Raw genomic sequence first — 13,569 nt, 5'->3', positions numbered from 1 at the left:
TGAATTTCAAGCAATTAGGCGTCATGATGTTGAAATTTTGATTTGCTTATATACTCAATATATTGCTCAATTGAAGTGAACTCTTGGGTGGAGATTTGATGAGAATTGTTTTTCTGGAAAATATTCATACCCCTGTTTTCTCAACAAAACAAAAAAAAAAACTCATTAATTTGGTCAGCAATTTGACCCACAATGGCTTTCGCTTGAAATCGAACTAAAACGATCAAGAATGGAAAGAAAATTTCAAATTTCAAGTATAAATAATCAAATTGATATCGTTACCTTAAACTTGATAAATCTACAATTGTATTTTTAGTAATTATTTGTAATTGAAAAATAGTTAAAGATAATTTTTTTTTATATTAAGAAGACTCTTTGCCTATCACATGTCTTGACCATTCTTATGTTTTATCTTGGACAAACTATCAATGATAGTTTTGTATGGCTCCCAAATAATGTGAAACATAATTTATTAAAACAAATAATCCTCTTATACAATGTTGTACTGCTACTTTATATGATGCATGACTCTTTATACCAGAACACCCGACCATATGTTGTATGGTTACACGTTAGAAAAGTTAAATAGCAAAACCAATCTTTTTAATTTAAAAAACTAATACTAATCAAATCAAATATTACAAAAAAAACAGAGAAATTGTCGAAATAGACCATTTGACAAAATAATTACACTTTCACGTAAAAACAAGTATAATAAATTTTATCTTTTAGCAGTTTTGTTATATAAAATGTAATTAATTTGTTGTTTTGTTCTATTTTTGAAAAAAAAATCCTAAACTGTACCCTAATCCAATATAAAAAACTCATAAAAAAAGAAAATTATCTTTCCCTTTCTTTTAGTTTCACATTGGTTTCAATATATAAATATCTATAAAAATTAAATGAATCTTTTAAAAAATTCAACAAAGCAGTAAAATATTAAACAATTTCGAAAACAGAAAAAGTTCACACATCCACAATAAAAAATATAAAAGATGGCCAATGATTAATTGATTTGTTTCAAAGAATCTTTTAGATTTTGCTATTTTTGGTAAAAGGTTATTTAGATTTAATTGTTTTAAATTTTGGTAGCTTCTAAATGATATTTTAAAGATTTGTTGGTATATCGTTTAGATTCGGTACTGATCAAATTTGGCTATCCAAATTTAAACAATATTTTGTGATAGTTATGATTGTCTTTCTATGATGTATATGCAATGTAATATTTAAACTTAAACTGCTTTTATCAGAGGAGTTTAAAAATCTAAGTAAGTCCTAAGTTTTGTGATCAAACAAAATGTATCCTTTTCTATTTTTATTTGAGTAATAAAAAAATCTTTTTATTTATATATATATATATATATATTTGCTTAAAACAATAAAAAGAATTATATTACTAGACTAAAAATATCTTATCTAATACATTAAATTATAATTTTTTAGTTAAATCAACTTAAATATTTTTAAAAACTAAATTTAAATTTCAAGAAAATATATAGTTTTAAAAAACTTGTTATTATTATTATTTAATTTTGGTTATAGTTTTAAAAAACTAGTTGTCTACTTTACAAATATTTTTAAAAACTTCATTTAAAAAAACAAATACCCAACTAAGTTTTTTTTTTTATCTTTTAAAATTAAAATTAAGTTGATAAACATTATTTCCAAGGTTTGATAATTTGTTATTACTGTTTACTATTGTTTTACTAAATCAAAATTTGAGAAACTACCGAAAACTAAAAAATCAAACGGTTGTTTTCAATTTTAGAATTAGAATTTAACTAGAAAATCCATTTTTATTTAGTGTTGAAAGCTTGAGGAAAAATAAATATTATAAAATTTGTAAAAAAATAATTTTAATAAAAAATAAAAACAGAAAGTTACCAACGAAACACTAATTTTTTAAGCAAACAAAACTTAAAAACGTGGAAGAAGTTTTTTTTTTAAATGATTTTTTTATGTTTGAAATTACTTCCTAATATGATTTATTAAAATGAATATTATTTATTGAATATACACTAAAAAAAATTATAATTACACTCTACTATCATAATCCTTACCCAAACGCATACCATCATAACACTACCAATAATAAATTTTCCTCAAACACGTATTATCATAATTTGAAGGTTATCATAACCTTTATCCCCACAACTTTTTGCCTCCTCCAAGCGCCCTCTTAGTATATTTGCTTGTGAATATTTAAGATTGTCATCCTTCGTGTTTATATTAAAAGATTATGCATTATAAAATCTCTATAAAGAAACTAGGGTAAAAGGAATTTGGGCTAAGAAGTTAAATAAGGGCCACAATAAGCAAAACATAAAAGCCCAAATGACAAACATAATCAAAAGAGATCATAACTAAAAAGCTAACCCTATATCTTAAGTTAGATCTTCATCAATATGACTCACATTGTATTTGATACAAACACAATAATCCAACGTGTTCGTGTAGGTGACATACAAGTGAGGGTATACTATGCAATGAGTTTGCATAATACCAGATCACGAAATAGTAACCACTAGAAGTAACTTCATTAATTAATTAGGTTTCTATTTCATTAGGATGACCTAGGGTAACTTAGTCTTAACCCTTTAGTATATTATAAACTCATGTTCGCTAGGGATTATCCTTTAATTTGTACGGGTGAGAGTGAGTAGATTTTCGATTCAATATGCTTATCATTTTGGGGACAATACCGAGTAGGGAGCTGAAAATATAATCACATAAGATGGAATTCACATAAGATGGTCTCCTTTCTAGTTCGTAAAGGATAATGAGATTTATTTCTATTGATTGCAATTTGAAATGTTCAAATTTACTATAGGAATTATTGTAATATACAGTGATACATTATAATATAAAGTTTATAGTTTAATTAAACTTTAATTTTAGGTATGATTCAAAATTAATTTATTAGATAATAAAATATTTGAGTGAGTTCAAATAATAACTTAACGTGAATTAGATTCGTATTAAAATTATAGGTTAAAATTTAAGTGTATGACACACATTAAAACTATAGGTTATGAGAGAAATTTATATTTGAATGGAATTCAAATTTGGATTAAATTAAGTATGAGATATTTAATTTAAAAATTAATTAATAGTGTTGTTTAATTTAATTTAATAAATTAATTAAATTAAAACTGTAGGTTATATGAGATATATTTATTTAAATATGATTTAAATTAAATTGAATTAATTAAATAAGAAACGTGGGTGGTTCTCCCATGTAACCCATAATTAGGGTGTATAGTATAGTAGTTTAACCAAGATTTTGAGTGAAATGCGAAGGAAAAGAGAAAAAGGGAAGGGGAAGAAGAGGCAGAGAAGGAATCCGAAGAGAAGAAGCAACCAAACCACGCTCCTAAACGGCGACGTGTCATGACAGAGTTTTGATATTTGGAGTGAAAAAAAAGAAAAAAGAAACAAATTGTGAAGGTATGACGTCACCCACGTGAGTTTGCATTTCTTGTTTTGGGATCGATGCCAGCGGATTAGTGCTTTCTTGGCTTCTGCTTCCACCAAATTTCCTTTTTCTATTTTCTTCAAAAAATCACATTATAATTAATTCTTTCCTATTTTTCTCAACCACTCAAAACTTTATAATTCAAATAACAATAATAAATACCTTCTTTCAATACATACATACAACTTTCCGTTTCTCATTTTCCTCTAGATTCTTTCTCCCCCATCATAATAAATATTACTATCATCTTAATTCAATTCATTTCCAATTCCTTTTATTCACCTCTATTTAAAACTATAAACTAATTTGGTCAAATTTAGCCTTACCCTTCTCATTAACTATAATCTAAATCATAATTACTCATGTGTCAAAATTTATAGTTTTTTCTTTTTAAAAAATAACAATTTTCATATACAATCAAATTCATCGTCTTTTGATCATCAATTGAATTGTAACTTTTGTTTATGAATTTGAACGTAGATCTCATGTGTCATTACCAATTATATAATCACATGGGGTCTAATTATTGAATTGAGGTAAACATGACTTTATGTAATTGGTAAAGACAAATTACAATATTAAATAAATTATATGTGAAACATAAATAAGCAACAAATCCTATAAGGTCCACTTTTTAAATTATCATTAATTTGTTTCTGTAGAAATGAGGTAAACATGACATAATATAATTGTGTTTTTTTTTAAATATAACAAATCGAAAAATATTTACATTGTATAGAACAATTTAAAAAATGAAAAAAAGTCCACGGGTCCACAATGAAAAATTTAAAAAATGTCTTAGTCAACATGCAATTAATTGATCATACACGCTCGTAATTATATTTGGTTAGGGTAGTAACCAAATATAAACAATCATGTAACCAAATCTAAATGATCGTGTACTAGTATCCCTACGATTTTTTTCAAGATTATGTTTTTATCTTTGATACATAATTTTGAACCAAATAATACTTTGAAAAAAAAACAATTAATTGAAAACAAAGATCATGATTTTAAAAAAATGTAAATGAAAAATTGCATAAAAAATATGGAAATGAGAGGAAGAAAGAAGATGAAAAGGAAGAAATGAAGAAATAGAGGAGCAACAAGGACAAACTTGAAATATTTTTAAAAATTTACTAATTTTATGGGTTTTTTAATTTTGTTACACGTGTCATAAATATTTTGAGTTAAGAAAATGTTAAATAAATCAAATACCTATTAAACATACTAAATATTGTAAAATGTAAATTTAAAGACAAAGTTTGAAACAAATATTATGTAAGATTATAATAACTATTCATTACTTTACTAAATACTATTTAAAAGTTCTTAATTTTCTATCCGTTTTTACTATTTGACATTTATAATTTTTTTATTCTTTGGTAGAATGTTTACTATTTTCTTATCAAACAAATTAATAATATGTATTTTAGTGTATAAACTAGCGTAGAGATGTATTAAATAATAAAAGAAAATTAAAGCGTAAAAGTACAAAAATACAAAATTGAAATTGAGAACTAAACTGTTTACGTAAGAATCATGGAAGTAGAAGAAGTATATTGTAATTTGTAATTGTGGAGAGTCAAATTAAAAATGTATTTAGTGGAGTTATGTCGTTCTTAAAGATTGCATAAAATGTCATTTTCATTAAAAAGAGAAGAGAAGAAAAGATTAGATTAAAAGTGTCCAAAAAAGTTATATATCCCATAAATTAACAAAGTTATATATATATATATATATATAGTTAATCATTCAATAACCACTCTCGTAATCCTTTTGAAAAGTAGTGTAGCATAACACATAACGTTGACAATAATAAACCTAACATAAATTAAAGTTTTAAAAAATATTTCTTATCCATCAACTAACAATTCAATCTTTAAGTAAGTAATAATTTACAATTTAGTCATAAGTTTTAATATGTAATTTCTATCCTAAAATATTAAGTAAAAAACTTGTAGTTTATCGTGATTTTTTTGTTAAAATGATAAATTTTTTAAAAATATATATAGATATAATAAAATGTCAGGATTAATTAAAGCGAAAACATAAACATAAAGTAATTAAAAGTAAAGATAATTGAAGGAATATTTGGAAAAAGAAATGGGAAAGGAGAAGATTACGTTGGAGATTAAAAATGAATTAAAATGGAAGATGAAAGGTAGAGTTTTGTCAAAGTCAAAAACGGTGGAGTTGAATTTAAACTTAACTCTTCCTTTCAACTTTTTCTTATTTATTTTTAAATTTTAATTACTATTTTTTTAATCAAAAACTTTATAACATTTATACCCCATAATACCTTTATCAATTCACAGCAACCAATTTTGTTTCTAAATCTTAATTCATCATGTATTTTGAAATTCCTTATTTTATGAAAAATAATACATGCTATATATATATAAAAAAAGTGAATTTTAAGTTTGAACCAAAATAAAAATAACGGATGTCTCGGCGGAAGTGACGGCAAATGCGGCAGCGTACACCCGTTTCCGTTGAAAACCTTCACAATCAGCAATCCATATCACACCTTGTTCCAATATTCCCTTTCCACAAATGACTTTTTGTCTCTAATTTTTTTTCTTTTCCATGGAGTTCCTTCTCTGCTTCTCTTACTAATAACTTTCTTTTTCCTTTTTTTCTCCACATGATCTGCATTTTGATTGAATTTTGGATTGATTAGTTTACTCGTAATAAAAAACAATGTTTACTCACAACCTTTTTTTTGTTTTAAGTAGTTTATAACGTAGAGATCAGATTATTTATCAAATTAGAGCCATTAGAAAATGACCGTTTCGAGCTATGAAATGAGTATACATTCGGTCTTTTTTTTTTCTTTTTTAAATTATATTTCTAAAAAAAATGAAGGAAAATATTTAAGAAGGATAGATTTTACAAAATATTTACAACCTATAACAAATTCTATCACTTATATTCATGGCAAGAACATTTAAATAGATTTGATTCTTTATCGGATCATAAAAACCCACTTTACGAACATCTCTTCCTTCTCTTCGAGATCGAACATCAATTGCAATGATTCGATAAACAGCTCATTAGGATATATGTAAATTAACAATACCCAAAACCATATAAGAAGTTTTCTACTCATACGACTATATATGCTATAGTGATAGAATCTAAAATTTTAAAAAAATAATTAAGTATATAGCAACATTTTAAAAAAATTGTAAATATAACAAAATTTGTCAATTTTTATAAGTGATAGATCATGTTGTAAATATTGGTCTATCATCGATAAATCATACAAATCTATGAGCGATAATTTTGTTATATTTACAATTTTTTTAAATGTTGCTGTATTCTTAATTATTATTCCTAAAATGGCCTATCAATTATAATTACCCTTTAAAGTTTTTTTTTTTTTTAAATCATAGTTTTATTGGAGGGTCGATTGGATTGGATTGAGTTTGAAGGATTTTGTAAATCAATCCTTGAGTTGATGATCCAAATGATTCAAATAGGGTCTCCAACTTAAGCCATAAATTTTAGATTGAGTTGGGTTCTCAGATTATTTTTTGTAGTACATCTTTCATTGACTTAAAAATACTTCTATTTGTCTACCACACATAATAATAACTAAAATTTCATAAAACTCAAATTGTGTTCGTCGAAAAAAGCCAATATAATGACTATCGCATATTCTTCAAACGCAATTAGACTAATAATCAATATTTGTATCGCAATCAAATTGTGTTCGTTTGTTGCATATTTGACATTACATTTCATTACGATTATATAAAACATAATGTAATCAAATAGATCCCATTTTTAGATCGCGGTTGATGAATTATGTTTACAAAAAAAAAAGTAAGCATGATTTTAATTGAATTATATGTTATTGTGTCAACCCAAACCAAACTACATATATAATTTAGCATAGTGTTGCATCATTTAAGTCATTTAGCAAGTGAGATACTCTATTTTTCATTTCAATTAAAGTATGACACAAATAGAAATAGGATGACTTGAACATGAACCTCCAAAAATAGAAGTGCAAAGTCGGCTTAATCTTTAACTATACTCACTCCAATATTCTCCTCTCTAGTGAATTATATTGTTTAATTAAAACAAAACCATTTTTAAAAAAAATTAATGATATAATCCAAAAAATTAATTTCTTCCTAAGATGAGGATGGATTGACAAAGTCATAAACATACCTTTTTTTTCTCTGATTATCCAAATGTCAAGTTTTGAGTGAAACCATGGTTAAGATAAACTTAAAAAAAAAAACAATAAAATTTTGTTGATAGAGTTGACAATTTCATATTCCTAATAAAGATTAAAATTATTTAAGTAAAATGAATCTTGAATAAACAAAATTGTACCAAAATTGTTTTCTTCTTTTCACACGTACTACTTTATAGAATATAATATATGATAGATTAACGAAACTTATCTGTATATATATATTATGGTTAAACCGAGTACGTACCATAATTTTCATAATAGTGACAAGAAATACCCCATATTTCAAAATAAAAAAACAACCCTAAGAAAGATCAATCTCAATCAAGAAAATCTAATTTTTAAGAAAAAGAAAAAAAGAAGAGGAATAATTATATGATTTAAAAAAAAAGTATATTTAAGAGATTTGAATAATGAGTATGAAAATATTAAAAATAAATGATAGGGATGTTGAGAGTACGTGGCCATGTGCTTAGATACGGCTATTATAAGAAATAAATATTAACATTTTTATTTTAATTTTTGTCTTTTTTGAAGTCAATTCTAAATGTTATGTAATGGGTTGTCCAATTAATTAATCAATTAAATTAACTATGTTATTAAATATATATATTTTTCCTTACACGATTAATTGTCTTGAGTCTAATGACAGCTCCTCTCCATCCCTAATTATCCATTACCTTTTTAAACGTTGATTGCTTATTATTATCTTTTAATTAATCTCTCTTTTTATTTTCATAAAATTAACAAGCCGGCCAAAACTAAGTAAGGGAAAGAAATGGAACTTTAAATTTCGATATTGACAATAATGCAAGTTCATAGATGAACAAGTCGTCCTCTAAGGTTCACATATATTTGGGCATTTTGAAGTGTCACATACTATGTTTGCCAAAGTTGAAAAAATGGGAATAGGTAGGTTAGTGTAAACTAAAATGTAATTAAATTGTTAAGATATTTATACTTGTGTTTATTGTCAATTGGAAAGAAAAGAAAAGAATAGAGGAGATATTGGAATATAGTAAGAGAATGCATTCTCCATCCCTACCTTTGGAAAGAAATTTGTTTTATTCATATTCTTGTTCTTGTTTAAAATGAGATCACTACTCATTTTTATTTGAAGTTATCTTCACACTATCCCCACACTCAAATATTGATATGTCTGTCCTCATTAGTATATTCTTTTTTTAAAAAGGAAAATTAATGTAACCATTCATTTAAAAAATATATATATATATTCTGAATTAGTAAATATATTATTTGAATTAGTAAATAAATATTCTAATTTTTTGTTTTTTTAATGTGGATGATGAAAAATACGAATAAAAATAGGTATATCTTAAAATTTAAAATACAGCACAGCCAAGTATATTGTATTATTAGTGAGAGAAAGAAAAAAAGAATATAAGGAAGCAAAAAGAAAAAAAAATAATAATAATAGCACCGTCATAGAGGCGTCAAACAAGTAGGAAAGCAGGGGTGAGGGAGGAAAGAATGAAGTTAGCGGCGATTAAAGGGCGTTAATTGACGTCCCATGACTTCGGCTCTTTCCATATAATAAATCCGCGTAAAGCGGGACCCTGTTCATTGTTTGCCCTGCACAGTGCACACCAACCATACCCTTTCAATCCTTCAAATATAACCACATTATTTTCTATAATACCAATACCAATACCAATACCAATACCAGTGCCATCTCTTTTACTATAATTACCCATACTCAATTTCAGACAAAACTTTCTTTCTTTTACTGTAAGATGTTGAATGAATACGAAAATTTAAACGAAGTATTTATGAATTTTGTTTTTATTTTTTTTAGTGTAATCAATGATTGAGAGATTAGTATGTGGGTTAAGGTATAGTATATTTTAAGAATTGGAAATATAAGGATTGTTGTATGATTATATTATGTTTAAACAACTTTTACGGAAAAATGGAAAACAGTTCTAAGTGGTTAAGTAATCTACTTTTTCCTTATTTGAGTTTAAATTAAAAACATCATTTATGAGATATCTAACCCTTTCCTTTTTTTTCTTTTTTTAGAAAAAAAAAAAAAGTAAAAAGAAAACAAAAAGGAATGGAAACGCTGAGATAGAGATAAATAAGGGAAATGGCCAAAAAGAAAAGAAAAAACCCAATTGCTTGAGCATAGAGGCGGCATTTGTTCATGGCTTCTTTAGTTTTTGTATTTGTAATCGCTGTAAAAGATTCTGTGTAACAAAGTCAGAACACTCCCAATATGAGTTATATATGAATTATATGAATTATGAGTATGAGTATGAGTATGAGTATGGTGGGGGGCAAAGCAAACAGCTGGTTTTTTTAATTGAAGTGGTGAAAGAGTAAGAAGTTTTTAGAGCAACAAGACTTCCATTTCTTCCTCTTTTCTTCTTTGTGGGGTCTTTAGTTTTTCTCTATTGATGACAGCCTCAATAACAGCCTGGAAAGTTTAGTGTGGTAGCTGCACTAAAAAACCTCTGCTCAAGGGCCCTTTCATGCCGGGATTACTGCCTTCTCTTCTTCTTCTTCTTCTTCTTCTTCTTCTCCTCCCCTTCTCCGGGTTCTTTTCTCTCTGATTCACATTTCCCTAAATACCCTTTTCAACATCTTTTTCTCTTCTTCGTCAGGTACACATTTTCCATTTCTTATTTCTCTCTGTGTTTTCACAAGTCTAATCCTGGTTTAGATTCTTGTGTTCTTCAATGGAGTTCCATCTTCTGTACTAAAATTGTGTTTTATCTCTGGAATTGTGAAATGGGCATTGTGGGATAGATCCAAAAGGAGGTGGGTTTTGAGGATTTTGTATTGCGTTTCTTTTGGATTTGTGTTTGCAGATCGGAAGAGAGGCTGTTGGGGTCAGTTCTTAGAAGTTTAGGAAGATTGCTAAGACCTTGATTTTGTTGTTTATTGTGGTTTTAGAATCTGGGGTCATTGGAATTGGTGAAAATGAAGTTTGTTTCCATGTCTATGGTTCTGTCTGTGGTCTTGTTCATGTGTATTGGATCATACGCCACTTTCACTCCCATTGATAACTATTTGATATCGTGTGGTTCTACACAAAACATCACCTTCCAAGGTAGAACGTTTGTTCCTGATTCTGGACATTCATTGCTCTCCAATGATGGTGAAAGCTCTGTTGTTGTTAATTCAAAAGGTACTACTGCTCCATCTCCAATCTATCAATCTGCTCGGGTTTTCACGAGCATTGCTTCTTACAAATTCGAAATCAGGAAACAAGGTCGACATTGGGTTCGGTTGTATTTTTATCCTATTCCAAAGTCAGAGCGGAATCTTGCATCTGCATCAATTACCGTTGTTACTGAGAAGTTTGTGCTGTTGAACAACTTCACTTTCAAGAACTACAATGGTTCTTTTTTGTTCAAGGAGTATGCAATCAATGTCACTTCGGATTCCTTGATCCTTACTTTCATTCCTTCCAATGGTTCTGTTTCGTTTGTTAATGCGATTGAAGTTGTCTCCGTGCCTGATGAGCTGATACCTGACCAAGCATTGGCTTTGAATCCATCTGCTCCTTTCAGTGGCATCTCAGAACTTGCTTTTGAAACTGTTTACCGGTTGAATATGGGGGGTCCTTTACTCACTTCGCAAAATGATACGCTTGGAAGGTCTTGGGAGAATGATATGAAATACCTCCATGTCAACAGTTCTGCAGTGAATGTCTCTGCCAGCCCAGGGAGCATAAAATATCATGCCGGTGTGACACCAGAAACTGCACCAAATTGGGTTTATGCAACTGCAGATGCCATGGGAGACCCAAATGTACCAAACGTGAACTTCAACTTGACTTGGGTTTTCTCTGTTGAGCCAAGTTTTCAATACTTTGTCAGAGTGCACTTTTGTGATATTATGAGCAAGGCTCTCAATAATCTGGTTTTCAATCTTTACATCAATTCTGATAATGCTCTGGGAAGCTTTGATCTATCGTCGTTAACCGGTGACTTGGGCGTGCCTTATTACAAAGACTTCATTTCCAACTCAGCAGATTCATCTACTTTGACTGTTAGTGTTGGCCCAGATACAATGGCAGACATCACCAATGCAACCATGAATGGGTTGGAGATCATGAAGATAAGCAACCAAGCTGGGAGCTTGGATGGAACCTCATCTGTTGCAAGCCTGTTCCCAGATGCGCCTTCAAAGAAGAACAACATAGCAATCATTGTTGGTTCTGTCTTGGGAGCTGTAGTAGGCCTTGCTTTGATCGTCTTCTGTTATTGCTGTTTCGTAGGACGCAAGTCGAAGACTACTCAACCAGCACACCCTTGGCTGCCTTTGCCCTTATATGGGAACTCTCAAACCATTACAAAAGTTTCAACAACTTCTCAAAAGAGTGGAACTGCAAGCTTTATTTCTTTGGCTTCTTCCAGTCTCGGCAGATTCTTCACGTTTCAGGAAATTCTTGATGCTACCAACAAATTTGATGAAAATCTTCTCCTTGGAGTTGGTGGTTTTGGTAGGGTTTACAAGGGAACACTTGAAGATGGTATGAAAGTTGCTGTTAAAAGAGGTAACCCAAGATCAGAACAAGGTCTTGCCGAATTTCGAACTGAAATAGAAATGTTATCAAAGCTAAGACATCGTCATCTAGTGTCTCTTATTGGCTACTGTGATGAAAGATCAGAAATGATTCTTGTCTATGAGTATATGGCAAATGGACCTCTCAGGAGTCACTTATATGGAACAGATCTGCCACCGTTGTCATGGAAGCAACGACTTGATATTTGCATTGGTGCTGCAAGGGGGCTTCATTATCTTCACACTGGTGCAGCTCAAAGCATAATACACCGAGATGTTAAAACCACAAACATTCTATTGGATGAGAATTTCGTTGCCAAAGTTGCAGACTTTGGTCTCTCAAAAACCGGGCCATCTCTGGATCAGACTCATGTAAGTACTGCTGTCAAGGGTAGTTTTGGTTACCTTGATCCTGAATACTTCAGGCGACAACAGCTCACTGAGAAGTCAGATGTATATTCATTCGGAGTCGTGCTAATGGAAGTTCTCTGCACGAGGCCAGCACTAAACCCTGTTCTGCCCCGAGAACAAGTCAATATAGCAGAATGGGCAATGACCTGGCAGAAGAAGGGCATGCTAGATCATATCATGGACCCAAATCTGGTAGGTAAAGTTAATCCAGCGTCACTTAAGAAGTTTGGTGAAACAGCTGAGAAGTGTCTGGCCGAGTATGGGGTTGACAGGCCATCCATGGGAGACGTCCTGTGGAACCTGGAATATGCTCTTCAACTCGAGGAAACTTCATCTGCTCTGATGGAACCTGAAGACAACAGCACAAATCACATCCCTACCATCCAACTGACCCCACTTGAGCCATTTGATAATAGTGTAAGCATGATTGACGGAGGGAACTCTGGCACCGACGATGATGCAGAAGATGCTGCAACAAGTGCAGTATTTTCACAGCTCGTAAATCCTCGTGGGAGATGAGAAAAAGAAACATTCTTCAGCTAGTAAGATTGTCCTGGATGACCTACAAAGGCACTGGGCGTCCTCGCATTGAGTGAGTCTAATATATTTACAGTGGACATATGAAGAAAAATATTGTTCTGTGATTTCTTTCTCTTAGATTAAATTCCATTCGCTCAATTCATTCAGATTGTAACATGGTTCTGCGGCATCCGTGGATCATTTCAAGATTAATTGGTACAGTAAACAGTCTACTCTTTATTTTCACATTCAGGCTGCTAGACATAAGCTGCCCCAGGTTGTCGTTACACATTTACTCAGACAGTGGATTGTATTAGTTGTATAATGTTTTTGTTTCGGATAAAAGGTATAGTGAATAAAGCACAAGTTTTTGACTTAATATTTGTAGTTCTACGTTCTATTCTGTTTATTACACTCTTAG

General features: G+C 29.7%; 1 protein-coding gene across 1 annotated transcript; it reads left to right on the top strand.

Annotated features, from left to right (window-relative positions):
- Nucleotides 1-9,807: 9,807 nt before the first annotated feature.
- Nucleotides 9,808-13,527, top strand: LOC101215627 (receptor-like protein kinase THESEUS 1). The gene is made up of 2 exons (XM_031882246.1): nt 9,808-13,221; nt 13,317-13,527. The coding sequence occupies exon 1, from the start codon at nt 10,629-10,631 to the stop codon at nt 13,146-13,148; it is 2,520 nt and encodes an 839-aa protein (XP_031738106.1). The 5' UTR covers nt 9,808-10,628; the 3' UTR covers nt 13,149-13,221; nt 13,317-13,527.
- The last annotated feature ends 42 nt before the right edge of the window (nt 13,528-13,569 follow it).

Source organism: Cucumis sativus, chromosome 3, assembly GCF_000004075.3.
Source record: "Cucumis sativus cultivar 9930 chromosome 3, Cucumber_9930_V3, whole genome shotgun sequence".
NCBI classification, from domain to species: domain Eukaryota; kingdom Viridiplantae; phylum Streptophyta; class Magnoliopsida; order Cucurbitales; family Cucurbitaceae; genus Cucumis; species Cucumis sativus.
This window is presented reverse-complemented; position numbering and strand designations above follow the sequence as displayed.